General features: G+C 41.8%; 2 protein-coding genes across 8 annotated transcripts; both read right to left on the bottom strand.

Annotated features, from left to right (window-relative positions):
• LOC113169408 lies at positions 1-20,103 on the bottom strand. Of its 7 annotated transcripts, XM_026370790.1 has the most exons (31): positions 19,817-20,103; positions 19,069-19,374; positions 18,860-18,964; positions 18,638-18,756; positions 18,096-18,314; positions 17,858-17,945; positions 17,325-17,477; positions 17,014-17,111; positions 16,494-16,666; positions 16,270-16,386; positions 15,329-15,595; positions 14,370-15,197; positions 13,713-13,940; positions 13,405-13,623; positions 13,085-13,306; positions 12,735-12,956; positions 12,396-12,638; positions 12,059-12,259; positions 11,650-11,880; positions 11,277-11,492; positions 10,875-11,078; positions 10,038-10,237; positions 9,702-9,770; positions 9,532-9,576; positions 8,827-8,889; positions 7,319-7,498; positions 3,374-3,763; positions 2,685-2,807; positions 2,366-2,485; positions 2,193-2,273; positions 1-1,796 (listed from the first exon to the last, which is right to left on the bottom strand). In XM_026370790.1, the coding sequence occupies exons 2-31, from the start codon at positions 19,120-19,122 to the stop codon at positions 1,767-1,769; spliced, it is 5,508 nt and encodes a 1,835-aa protein (XP_026226575.1). In that variant the 5' UTR covers positions 19,123-19,374; positions 19,817-20,103; the 3' UTR covers positions 1-1,766. The 7 variants fall into 7 exon arrangements, with proteins under 7 accessions (XP_026226575.1, XP_026226577.1, XP_026226576.1 ...); XM_026370792.1 differs by lacking the exons at positions 9,702-9,770; positions 19,817-20,103 and having other exon boundaries at positions 19,069-19,259; XM_026370791.1 differs by lacking the exons at positions 8,827-8,889; positions 19,817-20,103 and having other exon boundaries at positions 19,069-19,259.
• LOC117152963 (vicilin-like seed storage protein At2g18540) lies at positions 19,308-26,347 on the bottom strand. Its single transcript, XM_033326385.1, has 3 exons — positions 26,131-26,347; positions 20,250-21,117; positions 19,308-19,374 (listed from the first exon to the last, which is right to left on the bottom strand). The coding sequence occupies exons 1-3, from the start codon at positions 26,330-26,332 to the stop codon at positions 19,308-19,310; spliced, it is 1,137 nt and encodes a 378-aa protein (XP_033182276.1). The 5' UTR covers positions 26,333-26,347.
• Between the last annotated feature and the right edge of the window lie 1,031 nt (positions 26,348-27,378).

The following is a 27,378-nucleotide window of genomic DNA, read 5'->3' on the forward strand; positions in this document are numbered from 1 at the left end:
CAAAATAATGCATATTTTATTTTTTAATAAAAAGACAGGGATAAGTCACCAAGCAACAATATTTTCAATTGTCTAAAAACTATTTTTCTTAATGTGAAATTCTACTTTTTCTTCCAGGAGAGGTTGCTGTTGTTGTCCATGTAGCTACAATACCAATGGCTTCTTTTTGGGTTAAAAGGAAAGTTTGCTAACAAACATTCTATCTAAAAGGAATTCATATATTTTAAGAAATGTATCCTATGGAAAAGGACAGGAAAACAGAAAATGAGCTCAATCTACTCCAACTATAGCGTAAAAGGCTTTACAAACTTGGTTGATAATGAATGCAATATTTAACTCTGTGACATCTCTAATGGAAGCCTGGAAACCAGCTTGTGTTGGAACATCACAGTACATCAAATCACGTCAAACAATTCCTACTTTACATATAAATTACTGTATAGTAAAACATGTAAAAAAAAGAAAAAAAAAAGAAAAGACAACTTGTGCTCCTATGAGTGAAAAGCCACATATACCGGGACAGCTGCCTTCTCCTTTTACACAGGTGATTACTGTGACAAACATACTTTTATATTAATTGACCTCACTTGGTTGAACATAAATGTACATTTAAAGAACAGATGGATATACATATATGGACATTCCTCATACAATCACAAGGAGGTCTGTAGTTTTACAAACAATATCAAAACCTGAGATAAACAGACCAAAGCTTGCAAAGCATCTTGATCAACCAAATAGATTCAAAGCAACTATGACTTATTTCCTACTGAACAAAACATAGGGTGGAAGGAAGCACTCCACTATTGTATGTAAATTGTGAAAGGTTTGACAAGCTTGGCAGACTACAAGAGGAAACAAATAAGAATGATTCAAGGTATCAGGTGAGCCGGTCTTACTGCGGATAACAGAGACCTCACACTCAGTAATCAGCACAGTGGTAACCTACAATTTGATGAGCAGATGACTATGAATAAGTTAAAAACCTCAAATTTGTACAAATACTATAAAAGCATTATTTCTATAAAATAGAGAAATAGTTCAAAATAGATCAATTTTTAAGTCAAACTTTACAATAACGTGTTAGGGTACTTGTTTGTGGCTGGTTGGGGAAGAAAAGCTTTCGTTTTTGTACCTGAGCAGTGAACAAAGCCAAACGAACTGTCCAAATTTGAGCACAGAATATCTCTGTTCACATATTCGATGTGAGGTATGTCATTTCACGTCAAGAACTGTCTCTCCTGAATAAAATAGAGGAGTAGACAACAGCGAAAAGGGTTCCCTTGAATGTAGTCTTAACGTTCCCCTAGCAGCACCGAGGAAATAAATGCTGATAATGGTCTCTAAACTAGAATGGAAATAGTGCATTTGTTTAAATTAATTATGTAAAAACCACTAGGAAAATAAAAGTACTTAAACGAAACATAACTGAGATAACGTAACTGTAAATTATTGTTAAATCAAAAAAGGTTGTAGGCGCTAAGCTTTTTGAACACCAGGATGTTAACAGCATTTCATCAACGCTTTAGATTGTTGCTCTCCTTCTCTACCTAAAATGAACAGCTTGACTGTAAAAAAAAAAAAAAAAAAAAAAAAAAAAAAGAAAACAAACAGGATTTACCAAAATCAACCTACAATCAAAGGTTATTTCTGTTTGGATATGTGTGCGTAGATCGGGCCGGTCAGTGTGTGTTGAGTGCTGGCATGTCAAATGAAGAGGTGTCGGAGGTGGAGAGTCAAAGGAATAAAAGAAGGTGGTGATTCAGTTACAATGCTGATGCTCCGCCATGCGTCTCCTGGAAAACAAACATTATGTCTACTTTAATTGATAAAGTCATGTTTGTTAGATAGTACAACTCCTGTGTTTTCAATATAAAGGTACAGTGAGCAACAGACTATCTTAGCAGCTGATGTGCTTTCAGCGAGTCACTGCTTCGAGTCATAAAACAGTCAAACACCTCCCCTGAACCATGAACTGCCCTTTTACGCCTCCATTTATATACTGACCCACAAGATCGAGCATAGACCTTCACAGATGCTGGTAGCAGATGGTTTCAGCTTTATATTTAAGAACCAGATATGAGAGTGTTATCTTATCTTATTAATCTACCATTTCTAAAGAGAATCAATAAGTGTATTCTCCATATCCTGTTATACAGCCTACTGGTGTGTCATGGCCATATAGTTTATACCTTATCTTGTTCAGCGTCAGAGTCTGCAGTTATGACAATTCTCTTCTCCACACGTGTCTCTGAAGATCCACTTTTTACTACCTGTAGAGGGAAGAAAAAAAAAAAAAAGAATTAGGAACTAAATAAAATTAAATACAGCCAAAAAAGGCAAGAGCTCAATCTGCACTGCTTACCTTTGAGATGTGAGTGGTTGTGGTGGTGACCGTGGTACCACTGGTGATCTCTGAGGTAATGGTCTTGGAGCTGGAGAAGGTTGTGCCATCTTTGTCCTCGTCCGTCCCATCAACCATCACCTGAGAAAAGCACAAAGAAAGCAGTCTGAAGAGTCTTTTTATATTAAATTACCTTAAGCCTCAACTCAAGGGAAGGTGGTATTTTGGAGCCCCTGGCCTGGTCCTCCCAGACCTGCTTATTTGTGCAGCTTGCGCTTCCACCTCCCCCATGCAATATAGCAGCAACAGATCTGGGCTGAGCAGGTGCTGGAGCCCCTACCTTTGGAGACTCATAGGTGAAGGTCTTGGTCGGCACGATAGGGACCTCTGTGGTGGTGATGCCACTGCTTAAGGAGTTGGAGGCAGCTGTGATGGTGACTGTGTGGGTCTGCACCAGAGGGGGCTGTGAATGGGAGCATAGTCCCATGAGTGGCTGTTTAACCAGACACTTTGAATCGCACAGCAACCATTTGAATTCACACCATGCATGTTCTTCTAAGCCACTGCCCGTGCACATTGATTTTCTCTGCAACAGCCCTTTCTTCTCACCACATTAGTTTCAATTATGGTCTTGGTAAACAAGAAACAGAGTCACCCTGTTACTTTCCTTCCCACCACCAACTATTACAGAGGCAGATTGTCAAGCAATAAGTGAAGTGGAAAAATAATAAAAGTCAATGTGTCAGAAATGTTTCATGGCAGAGACCAGTGTGCTACTGTCATGAACACTCATCACGATTGTTGAGAATTTAGCACAAGCTGTGCGACACCTTTGCAGCAACCATAGGTTCGTCTGAATATGATGAGCATAATTTATACCACACTCACTCACATGCTACTTGTACAGATTCATAAGTTTCATTTTTTTAATGGTGCTGCAAAGGAGTGAGGAAGTGTGACAGTGATGGAATCATACAGAGGCCCAGCAAAGACAAAATCAGCATCACCCCGAGGGAGTCAGGAGGCTACCTGGAAACAGCGTATGACCTGTGGCCCATCACTCCTGAAATAGGAGGCCGGGGAAGATCCAGCTATCCTCCCGCAGCACTCCGACACTCTGGGATGTGATCCTTCTTCCTCCTGGATCACATCTAAAGCTTTACAGGAAGGGTGAAAGGAAGGAGGCAGCTGTGCCATCTCCACCTCTACGACTGGCACCACGGACGTCTCAAAAACTACAAACTCATCGTGATCAAATGACTCTTCCTCAACGGGAGCACTGTTGGCCTCAATACTATCAGGCTCACTCTTGTGGCTCACAATGGGACCGGGTGTGCCTGAAAAGCCCACACTGCTGCTGGTTTCCTCATTTTCAACCTTTGTCTGTGAACCACTGCATAGTGGACTAATGCACACGCTCTAAAAAAAGACACAACAATGTCACTATGTGATCATGGGTAGTTGAAGTAAAGTGGGTACAATAGGCTGAATTCATATAGAAATTATAAATGAGTATGCATGCAAATAATACGGAACTATGTATTGAGCATTTAAACACAATGTGCCTTTTATGTGTCACCACACCTCTAGGAAGACTATATATGACCTACCTTTTTCAACAACACACATGCTAAAGTAGGTGGATCAAAAAAATAGATACCCACTAAAAGTTTAGCTACAGTCACAAGAAAAAATAAGGTCACTGTTGACAATGTTGTGGTTTTCTGCATGAAGGGTTACAAATAAATCTCAAAGAGTTTAGATATTCCCAGTCCACTGTTAGACATATTGCCTGTAAACAGAGATGATTTGGTACCACGGCATGAATGGTTTGGGAGCTGCTGTGGAAAGACCCCAAGAGAGACAATCACACTAGACTCCATAAGAATATGAGCTGAAGCAGATCTGTGAGGAAGAGTGGTCTCAATCCACAGCTACAGGAATCACTGGCTTGAGGTTATTGCTGCCAAAAGTGGTTCAATCAGATATAAAAAATCAGTCTGTACATTTAACATGTATTTAACAGAACATAAAATATCAATAATATTGTTAATCAGCTTAGAAATATTGTGTTTGTTGACATTTGGGACTTTGGTGAAGATCTGATCACTATTCATGACCAATTTATGTAGAAAACCAGGAAATTGCAAACAGTGTCATTACTTTTTCCTGAGTTTGAACATTGTTGTATATTTCTTTGCTGAATATCATTTAGTTTTCTGTATGTTTGAATTTCCATTCAAGAGGGATGGATTGCAAATGTGCACTGCAGCCATGTATTAAAACACAATATAGAGACAACAGAGAACATTAAACATAAATAAATAAAAATTCTCCACTCCTTAAAAAGAAAAATCACTTGTCTTGTATATGGAATGCCTTTTATTCTTTGGTCAAAGTCGATTGTCAAAAAGTCATGCAAAAAGAGGTCTCCTGCAGTTGCTACATACTGCATTTCCAAGTACTACTAAAGAGAACTACTAAGAGTTTCATATGTATTACAATAAAGCTGCCTCAAGGTCTCCCATCACAGGAAATACTACACCGTGACAAAGAATATTTCCAGTAACCAAACTGAAAGGCAAGCCTTTGATTATTTTCTGGTGCTTACTTATTGTGGTTTGTGTGTGTGCGTGCGTGTATATATATCACAGTGATCACATCATCCAAAGAGAATATCCTAAGACAACTAACAATACAAATGCGTCTCAAAATGTGTATAAAAGCAGGCTCAAAGTGACACGGTCAGACATTAAAAACTTCCTGATAACACAATCTGTTTGGTATTATTGGTTGATTGGTTTGTATCTATAAAGTCCAAACAATATCCTGGAATATGCAAAAAAAAAAGTAGTGGGTGGATTGTCGTTTCCAGTCCTATTCAGTCTTTGGAGAACAAGTATGTTTCTGGATGGAGAAACAGGGGAACTGTGCAGCAGTGGGAAATAGAAAGAATGAAAGTCTTGTTCCACAGAGCCCAGAAAAAAAGGCACAGCTTCTCAAATGGAGCAGAGGATGAAAGATGAGGAATGCTACAGTGATGCTGTAGAGGAGGCGAAGTAAAGATGAGGAAGAGAAGAGAAAGCTAAAGCTTGATGGGTAGATGGGCTAGGTGCAGTCTCCACGGGTCACACTCACACCTGTATGGGGTTTCCGCAGGGTTGAGAAGGCCCATCAGCTGCGTTTGGAGTAGAAGTCTAGCAGGGGACCGCGCGGAAGGCGGATGACAAACTGAGGGGGGGCGAGGGAGCAGGAGGAGGAGGGAAGAGAGATGAGAGGGAGGAATTCTGAAATGTCTACAGTGACTGGCAGTGAACTGAACTGATTTAAACTGAGATATAATGGCATGCCAGAAGGGTTGATTTGAACAAAAATGTAATTTTGATAGCAAACTTTCCTGTTCAGAGCATGGAAATATTATCGACACAAGCATTTTAACATGCATTTTCTAAATATATTTCCATGTCCTACATTTCACTTCAGACTGAAAAGACAGAAAGTCATCCACACTTGTGTATGTACACATACTTGTAGTAAAAAGGGGGCTACATTTTATTAGGTCAACAAGTCAGTGTCACCATCTATAGCTACATTATGCAGCGTTAGGTTTGAGTGGTGAAGAGGATTTGATCTGGCTGGAGGATGAGGGATAGTAACCAAGATACAAACTGATTTCTTTGTCCACTGAAAGGGACAGTGTGTGCCTACTCCACTATGCAGACAGCATTTTGCCCTGTGCCATATTGTTGACTGATTTCATCATTCATTAAACACATTTCCTCTGATTCATTTCTCTAGCTTGTCAGTTTTGCTTTGCTTTGATTTCAGTGGAACTCTAATGTATCCTGACAATGTTATGTACTGGAGGGCACTGATCTGAGTGTAAAAATGGTTTATGTCCGAGCAGTTACTATGCACTTGAATAAATGTCCTGCTGAAAGGCATGAAAAATCCATCTTAGTGTGGATGCATGTGACAGCAACTCAGCTGGATTGGGGTTGTGTTTTTGTTCCGCATAAAAGCTTTCGTGTAATCATTTAACTGCAGCACAGCTATTAACTGTCCTGAATGCTATGATAGTTACAATATTATTTACTATAGGGAGAGTGAGGCAAACCCTGCTCATACAACTGGGAATGAGGCCTTGTCTCTTCATGGAAAAAAGCAGCAGCCAGAAAAAGTTAAAGTAGCATGAAAAAAAACAAAAAAACAAGGCAGAACCATTAAAAGCAGAAAAAAACGTTTCGAAATGATGAAAGGACAAAAGAAAGGGGACTGTGTAACGTATTTCCTGTGTCACAACATGCAAAAATTCAAGAGTGGTCATTTCTGAGTCATGCAAAACACTTTCGAAGTCCAGTCTCTCAGTCATGCAGCATGTCAGAGCTCAGAGGCATACAACGCAAATAGGATGAACCAAAGTGAGTTCTCAGAGTGTGGACAACATGTCCCAAAGATGCCTCATCCACATCAGTCTTTGATGTCAAACAACATAAGGCCAGAGCCTATTCAATGATTCAAACTGCATTCTTCATACACATGCATGTGTTATACACCACGTGCTATTGTCTTGAATAGTTCTGTACATGCACACAAAGTCCATTATCCTGTAACTGTAAGAGAACCAACAATGACAAGAGGAAGAGGCTGATCTGCTTTTTATAACAAGTTCTTTCATTTCAAAATATTCATTATGTAACGAATATAAAGTTATGCAGCAATTTAGCCCTTCACAAACCTGAAAATTGCTCTCACATAAGATGTTAACTCTAATTTTGTGTCCAATTAAAAAATTCGAGCTCATTCCTCACACTAGTATGGTAATGCCTTCTAATCCGGTCAGTTCAGAGTTTTATTAGCGTTAATTCAAATGAAATTTCATTTATTTTCACGACTGAATTGCTTTCGATACCTGAACTGCCAGACCTAGCAAATGTAAGTATTTGGAAGCACATCATTTTTTGGAAGACTTACCCCATCAGCACTGGGCAGAGGCTGACCATTGATAACCAAGGTGCGGAACGGAGAGTGTGTGGACAGGCGCTTGTCCCACTCACTAGGCCTGGTCTCCGGGAGAGCTTCCATGAAGTTCCTCTTCAGCTCGCTGATACTGGCATGGTGCCTGAGCAGCTCCTCCTGAGGTTTTTCGAACTCCTAAATGGAGGAAGGTTGCGAGGGTAAAGAGTGGTGTGGTGGTGGTGAAAGACAAGGAGGAGGGAGGAAGGAAATTTAGACAATAGGTAAAGAAAAGGGAAAAAAAGGGGGATGAAAGAAGGACAGAAGGAGAGACAGTGAAAGTTGGATGGGAGTGAGAGATGACGGACATGTTCACAGTAGGGAGAGAGGGAGAGAGCAACATAAAAAGTCTGATTATATTACTTTTACAATACTTCTGAGCAATTACTGTTGGCGTACTGCTGATTGATAAATAAGCAGAAGCAGGGTTAATTCATGATTCTACAGCAACTGAAAATTAGAGGGCATCAATAGATCATCCAGAATTAGATACTGTCCAGATTATTGCAAATTAAGTCTCAAGATTAGATTAAGGGGAATCTGTGCCACGATATGTCAGAGCGGCTTACTGCTTGGATTTCTGGATGGGCAGAAGCTGATAACTACACAGCACGGCATTCAGAATCTAATACATAGCATTAGATTTGAAGTCAAACACATAGTGAAAACAGGCCACGGGTCAAAGAGCAGAAGAGCTGACGATGGCAGACATGGTAGAAATGATCAAAGATGAAGCCTCAGTATCAATGGGAACCTGTTCATTTAACACAAATGAACAAAAAGCAACATTTAGCACCAAGTTGATCTTTACTGACAGCACGATGCTGACATCTCATCATCTTACAAAAACACACTGCAGATAATGTTCTAATTATTGAACAGAAGTGTTTAAGCGTCAATCATGACATATTGTGGTGCTAAAGAACAACTTAATGATAAGTGTTTTCCAAACATAGTTCCTTTCATACAGAAATAAGATATAATTACTCTTTATGAGTATGTGCAGTGCATGAGGTGGATGTCGAATGAGCAAAAGCGGGAACAGGAGAATACTGATGATTTTGGAAAAACATATAAACAGTGATGCTGCTCGTGGATCCTGGCATGACAAATTACGACAGTCGAGAGAAACTCTCTATGTCCTTAATTATCTCATCAACCACACCACAGGGCTGATGATTAGGGATGTTTAAAGCTGCTATGGGAGCAACATCCTCAACAGGTCTTTGTATACCAATGCAAGTGTTAAGAATCCTGACCCTAACCTGGTACTTATTGGTTCTAAATTCAACAGCACTCTCCTGAAACAATCAGGTTAGACTTATGTTGCCACACACACATTTATTATTAAATCATTTACGCTGATGCAAAAAGTGTGAATCATGCCACATGCAAGCGTGATATTAAACAGCAGCCAAAGAGCAAGAAAATGCAGCTACAGAGACATCTCCAGACGTTATACAAACCTCCAACATTAAAAGGCTATGTCTGATATAAATTGAGTCACCCTCAATTTTCTTAGCTCTTTTCTGTGAAAAATGAAAAGAACAAAAAAAGTTTGGATTTGTTTCAGTTTTCAGTTTTTTTATGCCGGCATCAAACTGCCGCACCCTGGACATGCAATACTACGAAGTTCACTAAAGTGTTAATGCAACAAACAACTGGAAGAGTCTAACGGCCATGTGAAGAGTCCGCATGCAAAATAGTTTGGGGACACTGCAATAAACTGCAATATGGTAATGAGGCAAAGAAAGTAAGGCTCTGGTGGATCATTTTAATAGTAAGACAGGAAATAAAGAATGATGGCATGACAGATATGTGATGAAAAAATAAATCAAATCATGCCTCAAGTGCATTTTAATCAATAACCATGCATGTTTCTATGACAACAGCAAGCAATGTAAGCTTTTAAACAGCATGTGTACATAAGTATTTTGAGTCAAGTGTGATCGCTTCATATTTAAGTTATTACCGTTTGCATGTTCTATCTACTGATACGTTATTTTGTCTCCTAAAAATCAAACCTGATGTGGGTTTCATTTAAGCCTTAGCTGTATGGAAGCACAACACGAGAAGAAGGTGATATTAGTCTTTTAGATGAGAAGTTGGATTTCATCAGAATGGAGGTGGACAAATGGCTACAGAGACACAGACGAGGCTAAAAATCTGACCTTTCGCATTCGCACCACCTCCGTGCTCGTCACCTCAGACTCGTGCTAACCCAAGGAGGAGAGAGGGACACACATTAGCATTCGCTGCCTATGGTCTTCAACACTCGCAGTCATAGTGGAAACATGTCTTCTGAGAGCAGACACGCACGTAGCCAGTGTCTGACACTAACCTGAATGTCCCCATTGATGGTGGATATCAGTGAAGTGTCTACTTCTCTCTGGGCCCTCCACACTGCTGGCTACAGCAGCAAGAGAGACACAGTTCACACTCAGAGAACAATCTCTGCTCATTGCTTAATAGTCTTTAGTATGAAAGATGCTCAATTATTTACATTTACTTGGTTTTATACATTTTCTACTTGTGATTGTCTACATACTGTATTGAACTTTCACTAGCACCATCCACACAGTTTACATCCATTTGTGACGCTAAATGTTTCCATCAAATAAACTCTTAGATGTCGACTTGAATTACAAATATCAAATATCAGTTTCACAGATCATACCTTGACCTCAGCTTCAGTCTCAGTTTTTTCCACAGCTTCCACAGTGATCTCCAGCTTTCTTTCTGCCTGTTGGCTGGCCTTGATTGGAGTCGAGGTCTGGGGCTGGTCGAAAGGGGCCATGGGGATCCCTGCCTCCATCAGAGCAGCCTGGGAGAAGACTGGAGCACTGACAGGACGGGTGCCTCTATGTGTGCTCACCACTGGATTAAAAAAAAAAAAATAGACAAAATGCAATCATGAAGGAAGCTCAATGTGAAATGGGGGGGAAAAGGTCCCACTCGTGACATGATTAAATGTTTTTTGTGAGTAAAATGCACGTGGAAACAGTTATAAACAGTGACGAACAGCAATGCATTGTTGCAAACAGCCACATCATACTTACAGTCTCAACCTTTGATGTGATCACATAACAGCATACACTGCTGGGGTATACTTTACCGCAAACACGTCGTTGCCATTTTTTTTAAAAGGAAAAGCACAGATCAGAGCCCGATGTAGGCCAGAAGCAAATATCCACAAGGTAGAATAAGAGCAAAAGCGTGGTAATTCTTGTTATGATGTGATGTTAGATGCAAAGGCAGATGACCACAAGCTGCAAAGAGCTAAAAAGCTCAATGACTGTGAACTGATGAAATGCTGAGATTAAGAAAGCATTCTTCAATGTGGGAACCACAGCGCTGACGGAGATCCTTGAAGAGCGGTGGCGACGTATTGTCACGTGTGGACAAGTTCTGTTGCAAAGAAAATTAGCGCATCCTGCAAATGTTAATAAGCGTTTCATGGAGCATGCGTGAGCTGTTCATCTGCAATATCAAACCCAGACACATGATAAAATACCTGACTCTTTGAGGTCACCATCCATTAGAACAAACCAATTATCACTGTCTTGTGACTGTATAGCTGGATGTCGTTCTTCCAGGATCCGTTTTTCGAACTGTGGTCTCCTCTCAGAAACAATCGTCCTCGTTTTGGCCGCAGCAGCAGCAGCAGGAGGAGGAACGCGTGCATCTGCTGGGAACTGGACGTGCTCGGGCGCAAAGACTAATACAAATACATAACCAGGTATTATTGTGGAAATACAACATAACTTGCATGGACAGTGAAATAAACCTAAGCAAAACTGTGGAATAAATAAAATGATTGCTTGTGAATTAGTCATTGCACATACTAAGAGAGGGTTAGATGAAATGTTGTGTAGCTCAAATTGATATGCAAAAGCTTGATTCCAATGGATTATACCTGATTCTCTCGGAGCCACATCCAGAAGAATATACCAATTATCTTCCACCTCTCTCAGTGCTGGACCCTCTCCCACCCTCTCCTGCTGCACCACCTCCCTCTGCTGCCACATCTCTTCCACTATAGTAACTCTCTGCCCTGCTCTCTGCTCTATGGCTGCAATCTCTTTAGCCGGTCTTATGTCAGGATACGTGCGGACACGTTCTTCATCAGCAACTAATGCAAAATACATAGAAAAGCACATTGACTGTACGCTCAACCACAGCAGATACACAAATGAAATAAGTGCAAATGTATAAAAATCATTTTGAAATAATTCAATACACTGTAAATCATTTGTATTAGGCCTTTTAGACCAGTTACTGAAAGGTACCTGGAGGTATGACAACAGCTTTTTCTCCGATGGTGTCAAACAGGACAAACCAATCATCTCCTTCTCTCTCTGACAGTGGTGCAGTTTGGCTCGGTCTAATTTCAGACAAACGCGCCTCATCTTGTCTGCTGTCCGCACCAATTATCGTCTTCTTCCATGTTCTAATTTCTGTGGTTGTCACCTCAGCCTCAAACGTCTTCCTCATTTCCGAAATAATCTCAACAGGAGTAGCTGCCACAAACAGACAAGAGTCGAAGGTGTGAAACCGGCACATCCTCTGCTCAAATGTACAGTTTTTAAAAGAAAGTCAAAAGCTGTAGGAATGGGACACTGTAAAATGCAAATGGCGGGAAATATAAAAGCTTTTGAACCAATTCTGATGATACTAAAACATATTTTAGCTGAATACCTGACGGTACAGTGGCTGTCTCTTCACGAGTAGCATCAAACCACAGAAACCAGTCATCCTCTGTTTGTGGCAGCAGCAGCAGCTGTGAAGGCTGTGGTTTAGTCTGGTCAAGACCAACCTGCTGCAGCCTCTGCTCTATGCTTACAGTGTCAAATTGAGGTTCAACACTTGGATATACTTGGCTCAGTACTGTCGGAGAAACTGTGAACACACAGAACTAATATTTCAGCTTCAATCAGTATTTTTAAAATACTCGGTTTGACACACACACTTCATTTGTAAGATAAGTTGCTTTGATGTCATTTGTGTAAAAATAAAATGAAGACGCTGTGGGTACCTGGAGGCACATCAGACGTTTCTCTGGGAACAACATCTAGCAGCAGAAACCAGTCATCATCGCTTTCTCTCTCTGCTTGGAAAACTTTCAGTTCTGGGTTTCTTTGCAGGGATGCCACCTTTTCCTCTTTCTGTACCTCAATCTCCTCAACTACGGACACCTTCTTGGACTGCACGGCTATTGTCTCAGCCAGAGTAGAAATACTTTCTCCAGGAAAAACCTCAACATACTTGGCCATGGTAACTGATAACAAAAATAACCAATGAGCATCGCAAAGCAAAAAAAAGTGAGAACATAAGCACTTGAGTTTTCATAGAGGGATATAAGGAGTGGCAGTACCTGGCGATGATGGGTCTCTAACATCCAGCAGCACAAACCAGTCATCTCCTATGTCTTTCACAGCCTGTGGCGGTGTTACCACTTGCTTATCACTCAGCTCTTGCTTTATTTCTGTGTCTTTCATAACAACCTCCACTCTTTTTTCTCTCTGCTCCACAGCTGTCATTTCAACCACAGAGACACGTTCTTCTGCAGACACTTCAACACGCTCCACAACAGGAACTGAGGCAAAAAGGAGATACCAAAGACATTGTGTACAGTACTAGAGATTTGAGAATAAAAGAATCTGGCTCAGGATAATTGCTTGTCTCGATAAATCTCTGAAGCACTGCAGGGGATTTTAGCAATACCTGATGGTACATATGTCGTCTCTTTGGAAACAACATCCAGCCACACAAACCAGTCGTCGTCTCTGTCTGTCACTGGCTGCCGTGGGGTTTCTTGTAAGAGTCTCGGTGCCTCTTCTATTATCTTTCTCTCTTCAAAAACTACTTTTCTAATCTCATCTGCTGCAGTTCCATCCACAGAGACAAAACTTTCTGCACCCATTGGTTCCTGCCCCTTTAAGATAACTGATACAAGCAAAAACAGTTTGAACACAAGAGGCCCACTACATGATATAAGAAAGACATTTTTAGAAAAGCAGTAGAGACAGTGGGGGGGTCGATACCTGGTGGTGCATATGTTCTCTCACCGCGAACAACATCCAGCCACACAAACCAGTCATCATCTTTGTCTGTAACTCGCAGCTGTGGGGTTTCTTGTACACGACTTGGCGCCTCCTCTACTGATTTTCTCTCTTTATAAACTTCTCTAATCTCATCTGCTGCAGTTCCAACCACAGAGACAAAACTTTCTGCATCCATAGGTTCCCGCGCCTTTAAGGTAACTGATATGAACAGAAACAGGTTTAAGTAAGAAGGCACAATATGAAAAAGCAGTTTTTTAAAAAGCAGCACAGGAGGATTTTAGCAATACCTGGTGCTACATAAGGTGTCCCCTTGGGAATAACATCCAGTAACACAAACCAGTCATCTCTTTCTAGGGTGGTCTGTGCTGGTGGGATCCACAGTCTATGGCTTACGTCATCTTCTCTTATTTGCCTCTCGCCTCTTATACTTTCCATTTTCTCTTCAGCTGCTATAATCGCAGTCTTTGAGGTTAAATACTCACCTTCATCCACTTGATAATGTTCCAAGCTCTTAACTAATGATGAGAGTAAATACAAAGAACCTTTGAGCACAGATGCAAAGACGCAGAGCTAAAAAAAAAAAAACCCACTAATAAATACACAACATAAACGAAGCAGGGTGTAGGAGGTTACTTTTACTTGCAACGTAGATATGTTTACTACTAAGACTGCAAATCTACAGTCAAGCATCTCAAACACATCATTGTAGAAGCTGACAAAAGTGCCAAGAAGTGAAAGAAAAACACAAATGGTTAATATGTTAATTGTTATTTTGGTACATTAACTTAACACAATATGTATATCTAAGATAAGATAAGAACTTTTCATTCCTATGAATGAAAATGTTTTACATTGTCCTGGACATGAACGGAAATGGTAGTGCTATTAGAATATTAGAGAGATTAGTAGAGCCTTAAAGTCATTTGCACAACAACAAACTGTACCTGGTGGTTTGGAAACAGGACGAGGGTCAAAAACTATGTACCAGACATCATTATCTTCCACTCTTTGTGAAATCTCCTGGAGCCTCTCTGTGACGTCTCTCTCAGTTCTCTCCTCCAGCAATTCTGTCTCACGCCATATCTCTCGTTTTTCTAACCTGTCCTCAAATGTTACACCAGGCTGTACCGACATGTCTTCCTGCCGCTGACCTCTCTCATCAACAATTGTCACCCTCTTCCTAATCCTACGCTCTGCCTCCTGGTAGGCCATTGCAGATGTGGTGCCAGCATCATCTGGAGAGCCAAACCTCTCCTCCACCTCATCTTCCCACTCCATTTCTATCTGGCGTAGTTTCTCTCTCAAACTATCATCTAACAGACTCTCATACACCACCTCTTTTTCACCCTGCAGCTTCACCTCATCCTCATCAGGCAGCAAGCCCTTGAAAAACACCTTCTTTATTTGTTCTTCCAGTTCATCCACTTCATCTTCGTTTCTCTCCATCCTTCTCACAGATTTCTTCACCACTTTTCTCGTTACACCTTCCACTTGTATTTGTTCTTCCAGTTCTTCTCTTAACTTCTCTACCTCCTCCTTCCCCAATTCTTCCTCTATTATTTCCTGAAGTCTCTCTGCCATCCCATCCACTTCTTCAAGCCTTCCCTCAAAATCTTTCACTTCCCTCAGCCTCTTTTGTAGAATCTTCACCTCACTCATCTTCTCGTCTACCAAAGTCACTCCCATTCCCTGAAGCCTCTCATTGACCTCCTCACTGGTTAGTTCCTGCTCCGCCACACGTATGCCCTGCACATCCATCCCCTTGAGCTGGTCTAGGGTAGAGATTGAGAAGAGCAGAAACTATGAACCATGAATGGAACAAAGATTTTACTCTTTTTTTCAAGCTGCGGATGTGTTTGACGTGTTTACTATCAGAAATAAAAACTGTTACAAGTGCAAATACCTGGTAGCTGTTTCACTAAATCACTAGCAGACACAAAAGCTTGACGTGAAGAAGCTTGACGACTCAGCAGTGCAGACCACTCGTCTTTGTTTCTCTTCTGCTGTTGCTCATCTGGTGCCAGCTCCCGCCATGGCTGACTGACTGTCTGGGTGATGGTTTGAGAGTCAGTCTGCTGAGTCTCAGTGTCCTGCCTGGTTACTGTGACTGTGTGAACAGACTGCCCCTCCTCGAAGGACTGAATGAAAGTCTGATCGGACTTCCACCCGGCTGTGAACAGATGACGGGGTCACGGCAGTTATGTAATAGTTTTGCTGGAGAGATAATGGCCACTGTGAAAGCTTCACAGTGCTTCAAGTATGTTTTTCAACAAGATGCCAAGCATTTGTACCAGACTGCTGCGAGTCCAGTAAACTGAGGTTAGCACGAAGCCAAATGTAAGGCCAAAACTGGCCATCACGTTTCTGTGTTTAACACAGCTGGTGGTGTATCGCTGAGTGAGTCAGTTAAGATGTTAATGCAAAGACACAAGTTACAAGCAAAATAAAACTGTTGTCGCGCATCATTCATCAAGCTGCATTATTTGAAAATGCCATAAAATGAGGAACAGCCTCAAGACCTGAAATGACCAAGGGAAGTTAAGCGTGTGAGGAAATGCCTTATTAGTTCCTTCAGAGCTCACAATGACCAAAGCAACCCTGGGATGATGCCAGGGAAAAGTACAAGGCGAGTGTCAAAATCCGCCTCTCCGAATAGGTCATTCTTGACAAGATCTATCCAAAAGCTGAATGGCAGTGCCTTCAAAGACGGACACACATTAAAGCAAATGAGCCAGAATGGGTAGGTATGGTAAATGATGCGATAAGGCTGTTTGCAAGCGAAAATAAAATCAATTCTTTGAGTATGCCAACGGAGCCAATGGAGCTCCAAGCTGTTACTGATACCTGGGAATTCAGTGGAAGGCTGTGGCTTGTCAGATGTCAGCATCAAGGACCAATCATCAACCTCAGACCTGGCTGATGATGAAAGTTGTTGCACAAACTGGAGAGTCTCATCTCCAGCTGCAAGGGTGAATTGAGTCAGAGAGTAGCTTATTGATCCAGTGGTTTTATTAAGAGCCATACACAATACACTGATACCAACAGGTGGTTCACACATTTTGACATACCTCCATCTAGGTTACGTGAGAGCCTCTTGCTTGCAGAACGTGCAAAGTGAGGGGCTGGGCGGTCGATCATGGAGCTCGCCTGGCGGGTCTGGGCCTGGGTACGTCCGCTGTACCGGAACTTTGAGCCCAAGACAAGAAAGCGGCGTGATGATGGAGGCTCCACCGTTGAAACCCTGAGAGAAACACATTTTCATTTCATTTTCACCTAAAAGCTGTTTAATCAAATTGGAGAAGTGACACAAGTCACACAAATGGTCCCAAACACCCGAGGATAAAAAAAAATCATCATCAAACATGCCTTAAAATAAGAATTGTTATGTAACAAGGACAGAAAGACATAAAGTAGACAAAGGTTTAATTATAAGGTCAGGACCACAGGTATGTATCTTCAGTACCTAAACTGCCACGGGGACAATACAAGGATTAAGCCAAAGAGTCTATTATCAGCCAACTATCTAGAGAGAAACTGAGAATGACCTCTGTTGTCATTCAGAACCAGGTATGAACGACCTTTTCTCACCTGAAGAAGGTATGGTGTTCAACACAAACTTTCCACAGCTTCTTTGATGCTTTGTAGTTGGGCAGTTTGAATCCAATTGTGCTTTCGTACTGCTCTTGCTGTAGGTAGAAACAAAGTCAAAGTGAAACCTTATGTTGGCATGACAGCATGAAAATATGACATGCTGTACATATCAGCCTGTTGAATGTACTGAAAATCCTCAATTCAGGGAGGAAATCATAGGTTTTAATGGTGGTGGATAGGATTATATGGTTTAACTTTAAAGAAGTAGAAAAACAATCAAATTCAAACCGAACAGGAAAGACGTTCACCTCTGATGGCCTGATCTTGATAAAGAAGCTGCTGCGCTTGTAAGAGATCTTCAATACTTTGGGCCAAGGGAAACGGTTGATTCTCAGCTTGTCCTTGTAAACCATCAAACCACTGGAGCAAACCCCCAGTGTAATGTCAACACCATCAAGATCCTGCATGAACAAAACCATGATGAAACGGTTGTGGTATTATCACTGCAGCCCATTACACTCACCCTGAACTTACAGTAAACAATCACTAGGAGGCAGACGTCCTCACACTATGAGGCCATGGAAATCGAGGTCATGGAGTTTAAAATGTTATTAATCTCTCCTTTTTTCTGAGAGCGGGCTGACATCAATTTTGTAATTAAAATCTGGATACTATTGTTGTAATACAAAGATGCAGCTGCAAAATAATTTTAAAAATGAAGGGAAGTCAGTACATATTTAAACTAAAGAGTGTGGGGTTTTGAAATTTTCATTTAAAACATCACCAGTGCACCCACAAAACATGAATCCAAACATTTGAAAATATTTGAAAAGCACCCTGCCTTGGCTTGGTGGAGGTCAACTCCGTACATAGCAAGTTTCTTGGCATTTTCCAGAAACAACATATCTGCTTGGGCTGGAGTCATCGACCTGGAAACAAACAGATAAGAGAGATGAAACATGTTTTCTGATATGTGTTCAATTGTCAGGATTGTGTGAAGGATTATTAAGGAGTCCTGCAGCTGCACCGTGCTTACTTTAACTAAAACTGCTACTAGAGTTCCCTTCCTATTTTCTTACCTGTATGTGCGGTGCAGCTCCATCACCTTTTCTTCCAGTTCTTTGCTCTGTCCGGGAGCCAGACTCAGATCTTTAACATAGTCTGTGCCGTGGAGCTCTGGGTCGTACTCTCCAAGCTCTGACTGGGCTGTGTAGGAGCCCAGCAGAGACAGGGTGACAAAGGAACAAGGAAGAATACCACTCATAATGTCCTTCCTCACCTGAAGACAAAGATAGTACCTGGAAAAGATAGGAAAAAATTATTTAACTCATAGGGATTTTACTTTGTATTTGATGTAGAGACAGCATTTTTGGGAAGACATGCTTTCTTGAGTCTTAAACGACCAAGAGTGCTCTAATTTCTGCAAAGCGAAAGCCAGCCAAGACACGGAGGCTGGCTTCAGCCTTTGTGCTAAACTCAACTATCTGGCTGCTGGCTGAAACTTTATTTTTAAACCTAGCAAGTGTGTGGTATCAATCTTCTCAATTCATTGTCAGTAAAAAAGGGTAATCAGCTGATTTCCCCTAACTTCGAGCATCCCTCTAACACTGCAGACACTTACCGGGTGAGGTCTTCAGTAAGCTGTGCTGGATCAGGAGGGTAGAACTTAACGCTGAACGTAAACTCATACACGGCACCTGGAACCTGTTTTCGGATCTCTTTCGTGGGCTCCAACCATATCTGTGGAAATTAAACGAATAAACCGCTCACATCCTGTTTCTTGCCTGTGTCATGGTTAAACTTTAGCACTGGAACTAAATCTGCAGGAGAACAAACAGCCTACCTTGCCAGTTTGGTTTTCGCAGTTAGTGAGGCCAAAGTAATCTTTCTCCAGCAGGTTGATGTGGTCGCACACTTTTGTAAAAAGTTCCTGGGCCTTAGCATGTTTCTAAATGGTGAAGAGACAGACACAGTTAGAGACATAGAAATATATTTTAGTCTTCACAACAATTGAATTGAAGTAAGGATACTGAAGTTCGGGAGGTGACTTACGTCAAGTTCACACTCAAACTGAGTGTCGTCCAGTAAGGTGACTTTGCACTGCATGGTTTTCTGACGTTTGGAGCCTTTGCCGTCTTCTGTCTTCTTCTCCGTCTTCTTCTCCGCCTTTTTCTCCGTCTTCTTCTCCTTTGCAGGCTTGTCCTTTACCTCCTCCGTCACCTTTTCTTCTCCTTTGGCTTCGTCCTCCTGTTTCGTTGGTTCTTCCTCTTTCGCCTCAGTTTCCTCCTCCTTCACTTCTTCCAACAAAGCCGGCTTCTTCTGTACCACGGCTTCTTCCTTGTGTTCCTCTTGGGCTGGCTGGTAGAGTTAATACAAGGCAGTTGCAAAAGTATGTCGAATACAGATAAAAGCAATGAGGAGGACACAATGTGCTTTTTTTTTGTAATAACGACAGAGCTATAATTAAAACAGCATCTTAGTAAACAGCAAATGTCGCTGCTGTTGATATTAGCTGTAGTTCAAAGCAGCATTTTTGCTTACAGCTCAAACAAGCACAGATACTTCCGCTGAGCAAGCTGTCTGCATCATTAAAAATTCATTAGCAAAGGAAAAATCATGTTTCCCCAGTATAATCAAATGTGCAGCATGCATTTGTATACAGGAGAGCTCTGTTTTTGATAAACAGTATCTACAGAAGGGGGCACAATGATTTTTGCACTGGTACCACGGCTCTCATGTAACTCTCACGCACGTTTCCCAGCATCTCGACCTTTTCGTTGAAGGTCAGAGTGACACTCACCTGCGTCTCCGCGCTGCTTATCGAGTGCTGATCAGGAGCCTGTTCGATGTCTGGCTCGGTTTTAAGCTCAGGCTCTGGAGCAGCAATTGGAGCTTTCACCTCCTTCTCCTCCTTCTTCCCTTTGTTCTTCCCCTTCTCTTTTTTCTTCCCTTTTTCCTCTTCCTTCTGCTTTTCTTCTGGTTTTTCCTCTTTCTTCTCCGTTGTCTTATTTGCCTCTTCTTTCACCTTGTCTTCTTTATTTTTGGACTCTTCTTTTGGCTTCTCGTCTTCCTTCTTTTTTGCTTCTTCTTTCTTTTTGGTCTTCTCCTCTCTGGCTTTCTCCTCCTCTTTCTTCTTAGCTTTTTCTTCCTCTTTCTTTTTTGCTTTTTCAGCCTCTCTGGCTTTTTCCTCTTCTTTCTTCTTTGTTTTCTCTTCTTCTCTCTTCTTTACCTTTTCTTCTTCCTCTGCTTTCCTCTTTGCCTTTTCCTCTTCTTTCTTTTTTACCTTTTCCTCTCGTTCTTTTTTCTTTGCCACCTTCCTGTCTACTTTTTCCTCATCTTTCTTTTCAGCTTCTGCCTCCTTGTCTTTAACTTCGGTCTCCTGCTTTTCTTCCTTTGCCTCCAATTTCTCCTTCTCTTTTTCTATAGTCTGCTGTGTTTTCTCTTCTTCCCTTTTCTCCTCTTTATTCTTATCCACCTTTTCCTCTTCCTTTTTTGCCTCGTCCTTTTTCACCTTCTGCTCATCCTTCTCCTCTACTTTCTTCTTGGCTTCTTTCTTTTTCTTTTTACTGCCCTTCTTCTCAGATTTTTCTTCTTCTTTCTTTGTGACCACTTTTTCTTTTTCTTCTTTTTCGTCCCTCTTTTTTACTTCCTTTACTTCGGATTTTTCCTCCTCTACTTTTGCCTTATTCTCTTCACTTTTCACTTCTTCCCCCTTCTCTTTCTTCTCTTCTGCTGTGCAAGTTTCCTCTCTTTCAGCCTGTTCTTCCCTAGCTTTCTCTACCTCAAACCCCTCACCCTCAGAGCACTGTGATCGGCGTTTGAGGAAAGAGGAGAAGAGTCGGGACAGGCCTTTGCCAGCAGAGGTCCGGGTACGAGGCTTCAGCTGCTCCTCCTCAGGGGAGGTTGCTAAATCAGCAGGCCCAGGTTCAGAGGGCTGCTCCTGGGCCTTCTTGCTTGACTGCTCCCCCTCTGGCTCAGATGCCGACGCCTCTGGGTTCTGCTTGTTCTCTGGTTCAGGTTCGGGCTCAGCCCCGCTGGCCTTCTGCTTGCCCTCTGTGTCTGCCTCACTCACTGCACTTGCCTCTGTTGTCATGGTAGCCACTGGGAAGGAGAAGATGATGGGAGAAAGGTCACAACTCTGTGCAAAGTGTGACAGTGCACAACACAGCTATCCTTGGAACACAACAAGAAAAGGGGCATTGGACTGATAGCCGAGTGTAGGACACATTACACGTCACTTTCCTGTGAATGGCAAACAAATGAAATACAAAAACTATTCTATACCCTATATAATATGCTTTACATTTATCAGTAAATCACAAATATTTATGTTCAAGAACTAAAAAATACTAAATATAAATAAAAATAAATCAACAATTATGTTTTATTTAATTAGTTTTAATAGCAAAAACTGATTAGCCAAAACAAAAATGAGTTGGGAATTTATTTTAATTAAGTTAGTTAGAACAATCTTAAGCTGGATTTGTTTTATTATTAAATGTAATTCACATCACTGCTTTAATTCATTCTTAGCTGCCCTCTCTGAGACTTACGTCATACAACCTTAAGTCAAGGACGTTGTTCTAACTCACACACCACACATATATGCTGCACATACACAAACATTACATCATTGCACAATAGCCTCCCTTGTTGAAGAGTGTATCTGTGTCTACATGATGTTCTCAGGACACAACACTGCCCATCACAGACTCATTAAATCTCACTAAGACAAAGGAGGCATTCTGCTCTGGAGCTGCCTATTAGCACTGCCTGGATCTTGGATCACCCTCACTAACATGCCTGGCTCTCCAGTTCACATACACCCTGTGCACAGATCACTTAAGTCATCTTCATACACGCAAAAACAATAATCAGGGCTGTGTGTTTATGTTGGAAAATGAAGATCAATTTAGAAATATATCCCAAAAGATTATGAAAACTCCCAGACGTCAATAGTAGCATCTGCCTCAGTAAACTGTAATGATCAGCTGTATTACATTCATGAAAGGGTTTATATTGTAAACTCCTACATGGGTAGTAGGAAACAGTTTACTTCCTGTACTTTTCAACCTGACTGTGTAGTAGTTAGCTGGTAATGATTCTGATTCACTGGTGTGGCGGCAGGAGGATGTGTCTGGTATATTTAGAAACTTCTAATCAGGCAATGGTCACTTGGTTAAGTAAAACCGACATACGTCAGTATGTTAGTTGTTAAAATCATACTGCAGATAATATGCGCACACACACACACCTCTCTGAAGTGAGATACATCAGTTACAGTGGCTCACATCCCAATCACTTCTTAAACTTCAGTGATATGTCACTGAGATACCCGTCCCCATCCCATACTCTGTCTGTCTGTCTACTCTTCATCTAATTGCTGACTAATGTGGCTGTTTTTGTCTCTTCCATAAGTAGTTCAGTATCTTGCCTTGTACGGAGAGGGGGAGGGGAAATGCTAGACAGCCAGACAATCCAGTCTTCCAGATGTACAGGGGCACAGCCTGGACCTCTATACCATACCCTTCCTACTGGCACTACAGGACAGCAGGAGGGGAGGAGGGGGTACACACACAGACCAAATCCTCTTTAGCCCTCCCATTGTTTGTGTCCAGTGACCAATAACTGTGCTGCACACTATAACTAATCCTGCCTTCCCTTCCCCCCATGAGACCCCCCATAGGCCTATTCCCTAGGTCACGACACACACACACACACCGGTACGCATCAGTGCTCACGGGCTCCTCTGGGTCTTTTAATGCTCCGTCATCTCAATTCTGATTGTCAGGAAACAGACATGTTCCTAATGGACCAGCTGAGCTTGTGTCTGCTGCCTCCTCCATTTTGTGTTGTCTTTCTAACATCTCTGCTATCGGCCAGCTGAGCAGGACTAACTTACATCATAACTGATGGGGATAACTGCACTCACATCACAGGATCTCACGAGAGACCATCAATCTCTCAAATATGAAGCCATTTCTTTTTTTGTGTGGACGTAATTAGATGAAATATTCATGAACTGCCCTCAATACTACATAATTACTGTCTCTAATGAGCTAAATTATATATGAAGTAGGTTACCCTTTAGCAAGAGTGAGCTTGCAAAGAGCTGCTGGATCAGGTGCAAACACAACAACAGGATTTAAACTGGGATTTGATTTAGAGATTCTGTGACTTTTAATTGAATTTAATGTTCTCACAGGAAGATTTGATTTAACTGAGTGAATTTCACTTAAAGGAAAGAGAGAGAGACCCAATTTAAGTCGACCTTAGGGGATCGAAGACTTGCATTTGGGAAAAATAACACTAACATTATGAGCTCTATTTTAAAATAAAACTTTAAACTGGTGATAGCCCGTTCACCTAACCACTAGCAGCTCAATAGCAGTCTAATTTCCCATTAAGTCAAGTCATCAGGTTTATTTTCAGGAATTTCTCTAAATACCAAAGACTAGTGTTTGTATATACTGTATGTGTGATGAAATGAGACAGGAGGGCTGAATGGGAAAGAGATTGCAGAGAAGAGGGAGGAGGTATCGAGTATAAATAGCTACATGTGCCCATGATGCAGGGACTCATTAGTTAGCCTTTACAGACAAGCTTGGATCTATTTCTGTGCCCAGTGTACAGCACACAACACACATATGCACATGTGCATACATGTGTACACAGCAGCAAATATGCACACTCAGACATAAATAGTTTTTAGGACATCAGAGGAAGATCTTACTTGTTTTGATTACATTTCACAGCTCCTTCATTAGCAATATTGACCAGTGGCCCAAAGTTAACATGAGTTCCAAAATACCTTTACCTTGTAGGAATATTTGGACATACAGAAAGCATGTTTCCTGGGTACTGAGAGCAGGCTTAAGGAATTAAAAGGAGTTTAGAGTTAATCATCCCCCAAGTGACCAAGTGAGATTATCTCCATCTACCTGCCCACAGTATCTACCTCCCTGTGTCCCTCCACTCTGATTCACTGTCCCTCGGACTGCCTCTCTCTAAGTGTGCGTGCATCTGTGTGTGTGTCTCTGTGTGTGTGTGTGTGTGTGTGTGTGTGTAGGAGTGGGAGAAGAGCTGGCAGAAGCACAGTGGCGATCATCTGTGCTGATTCATGGTTTTATGCAGGACCCCGCCTACCAGGCTGAAAATCTACGGAAATAAACGGAAGGCCAAAATGTCAGTCCTCTGGCCACATGGTGGCTCCTATTAACCTCTGTAAGCAAACGGACCTACACATGCCAACATACACGCTAACACGTGCCTGGTTAAACTGTCTGTATGTTCCATTAACGCACACACAAGTCTGCCCAGCAACATCATGAAGAAACACAAAATGGACTGTCACTATGTCAATACAGCGTACAAATTAACTTATGTTATGTTAAGTATTTACAAGTAAGACTGCCTGCTTTTAAGATTACAGAGAGACGTGTAGCGTGTCAATTACTACAATTTAAAAACACAGTGACTCTGTAGATTCACCAAACTCAAGCTATGATAAAGGTTTATTTTAGTGTAAGTCTCTGTGTAAACCTATCCCCAAACCAAGTACTGAACCAATCAATACACACAGATGGTCTGGGAGCCAGATGCTGTAACATGAACCAACATGGGAAAAGAATGAAGTAGCCTGATTGATTTACTGTGGTCACCCTGAAAGCAATTCTGAATCCATTTCCAACATCCCCACAGCCGAAGCCCACCATAGGACTAGTATATGTGTACATTAGTGCACATTATGACAGTAGTGCTATTTTATGTGTGTTGGGCACGGGTAACGGCCAGATCTGTCTATACTGCAGGATTCATTAGTAGTAGAAGAAAAGAAGCAGTATATAACTATTCATTCACTTTATTAATCTTAATATATTTAGGATCACCTTAAGGTGACTAAACTCCACCTGTTCCCTCACCCATGAAGGAATCCGCTGTGGGGGTCTGTTAGTGTATTTAAGTGTGCTCACACGGAGTAGTACTCTAACTGCACGACTGCATCATAACTCCCAAAAGAGGATTAACACCAGCAAGCTCTCTGGAGACCTCAGTGACCTCACTCTCTCACACAGAAGAGCCAAAAACATCCTCCAGCATCACTTGAGCGGCTCTGGGTTCACAACACTGCTGATTCAGCCGGCACAGGAGCCCGTGAGCAACCCCAGGTCTCATCTCTGTCATTTTTTAACCTTCATTTTGCTTTCTGTCGCTCATGCAAGCACTTTGTCATCCTGCATTCACGGCCGCCTCCTCCTCCTCCTGCATCTCTCCGTCAAATCTGCAGCGCTTCATAAACGATTATCCGACTATATATATCTCCAGCAGAATCATCAATGGAGATGAAGCTTATTGGATGAAGTTTCTCTTAAGTGCGTTATAGGTCGTGCACAGGAACAAACACACGCCCTCCAGCGAGGATGGATATTTTTAACCCGTGCACTCCTCAGAGGATAAAAAAGCAAGTGATGTCAAGCAGAAAAAGATTCAATCCAGAAGCAGAAAACATCAAGATTCGCACATCTGAGCTGATGTTGGAGAGAAATGTAGCACAAGTGAGGGAGAAACACGAGAGGCCAACAGCATCCTGACATCCAGAAGCAAACACATATATGTATTATCTGGTAAAACAGCCAATAAACGAAGGATTTACGGTCCAGAAATCAGCCTGTTATACAGCAGGTTGTTGGTAAAAGTGAGCTTTATTATTACATATCCAAACTGTGCGTCCTCTTTATTTCTGCAGAGGTAACTTGCACACTCATGCATTTTGATAAAAAACAACCCAGACATAAACACATCACAGCTGCCACTTCTTCTTATTTATAGAGACGTGATCCAGCTCTTTTAAATGGTCAATATATATTCTACAATTTAAAGTTGCTTTTGCAAATTCTTATTTTTAAATAGTCCGTGATAATAAAGCGTAAAACGACTTCCATGTGCAACTTTTTCCCCCCCACATTAAACCGCTAAACAGTGTCGGGCACGCGTGCCAGGGTATTTAAACAATCTGTGTATGAAAATGGCGCCGATTTGTTTGAGCAAAACAAATAAAACACGAAACGCAGCCCCGGCAACCCCCGAGGAACGCACGCGTAAAACGCGGCTTACCTGCTCTCCGATTGGCATCAGCGGGGAAACAAACGGCGCAAAACGGCGACAAATATCGTATATTCCGCACGGTTAGAGGAGAAACAGTGTTGCGGAGCGACACATGCTTTGTTGTGCTGTAGGTGTCTGATGCTCGTAAAGGGGTGGAGTCACACGCCGGAGCTCGGACCTGAGCGCAGCAGCAACTGGGAACTCCAGACATGTGGAGGGGGAGTGGAGCGCAACTGTCATCTGCTGTAGCTCTAACGCTGTTTGTTGGATGTGAAAGTCAGATTTAATAAGAAAAATACTGCAATAAACAACTATTTATTATACTAGTCCAATAACCTCCACTGATCCTCATTATAAACACTTCCAACATGCACAATGGGAGCTGTGCCAAAGAGTGGACTCGTTAATACGGTGTGATGTGGAAGCAGAGAGGCAACAAGGAAACACTCCAGGGTGTTGTCCAGCCTTTCCAGGCATTCATCTACCAATGGGGGAGAAATGAAAAGAGGCACGGTTCCCAGTGTCATGTCTTAACAACGGAGCCACCCTCAGTCTCAAACTAACAATTCAAAAACAAACAAGCATGCACACATGTGCATCAAATGATGTGCACACACGTACACACACAAGCTGTCTATATGGAACCTGGCATGTCCCCCACCCATCTGCCTGACCCCATTAGGGCCATACGGCTCACAGACAGAGGGGGGGGGGGGGGGGGGGGGGTGGGGAAGTAAGGGGTTCATTATTCTCTCAGCCACAAGGGGTTAGTCACCTTTGTCTCACAGAGACAAGTTCATGTGTCATGACAGCAGTGTTACACGTCACTGCTGGACAGTTTTTCCACCATTCATAGAAGAAAAAGTCTTACCAGTTTAAAGGTTATTCCGTAAATCCTGCTATTTAGTCATCCGTCCAACGCAGTTAACAAGAAATATAAGAGATACAGAGATACAGGGCGGGAAGGACACTTGTTTTTTCTTTAGACTTTGATCACAAAGCAAAGTGACGCAGCACTACGCAGCGTTCGGACAGGCAGTGTTAAACATTTACTTCAACGTAATGTATTAACAGAAAGTGCCCAATGAATCCAAACTGGGTACAAACAGGAACAAGTATTTTTGGATGTAGTTTATTTGTCGAGTTTCTGTTTACTCTGCTTTAGTTTCAGCTGGAACGAGCCTGTCGAAAAAAGAAATGACAGAGGAAGAGGAAAGGGAGGAAAACAGAGGCTACACGGATCTGCTCGCATTGGCT

Source organism: Anabas testudineus, chromosome 16 (assembly GCF_900324465.2).
Source record: "Anabas testudineus chromosome 16, fAnaTes1.2, whole genome shotgun sequence".
NCBI lineage: Eukaryota > Metazoa > Chordata > Actinopteri > Anabantiformes > Anabantidae > Anabas > Anabas testudineus.

What these genes read in the sequence shown, in the direction of transcription:
- LOC113169408 (XM_026370790.1), bottom strand. Translation starts at nt 19,122, where the DNA reads ATGCAGTGCAAAGTCACCTTACTGGACGACACTCAGTTTGAGTGTGAA. An exon ending in GAACACCATACCTTCTTCAG is followed by an intron (nt 16,667 to 17,013) that starts GTGAGAAAAGGT and finishes TGTTTCTCTCAG; the next exon opens with GGTTTCAACGGTGGAGCCTC. An exon ending in GACACCTTATGTAGCACCAG is followed by an intron (nt 13,624 to 13,712) that starts GTATTGCTAAAA and finishes TGTTCATATCAG; the next exon opens with TTACCTTAAAGGCGCGGGAA.
- LOC117152963 (XM_033326385.1), bottom strand. Translation starts at nt 26,332, where the DNA reads ATGTCTGGAGTTCCCAGTTGCTGCTGCGCTCAGGTCCGAGCTCCGGCG. An exon ending in TGATGCCAATCGGAGAGCAG is followed by an intron (nt 21,118 to 26,130) that starts GTAAGCCGCGTT and finishes TCTCCTTCCCAG; the next exon opens with TGGCTACCATGACAACAGAG. An exon ending in AGGAAAGCAGAGGAAGAAGA is followed by an intron (nt 19,375 to 20,249) that starts AAAGGTAAAGAA and finishes TAACTCTACCAG; the next exon opens with CCAGCCCAAGAGGAACACAA.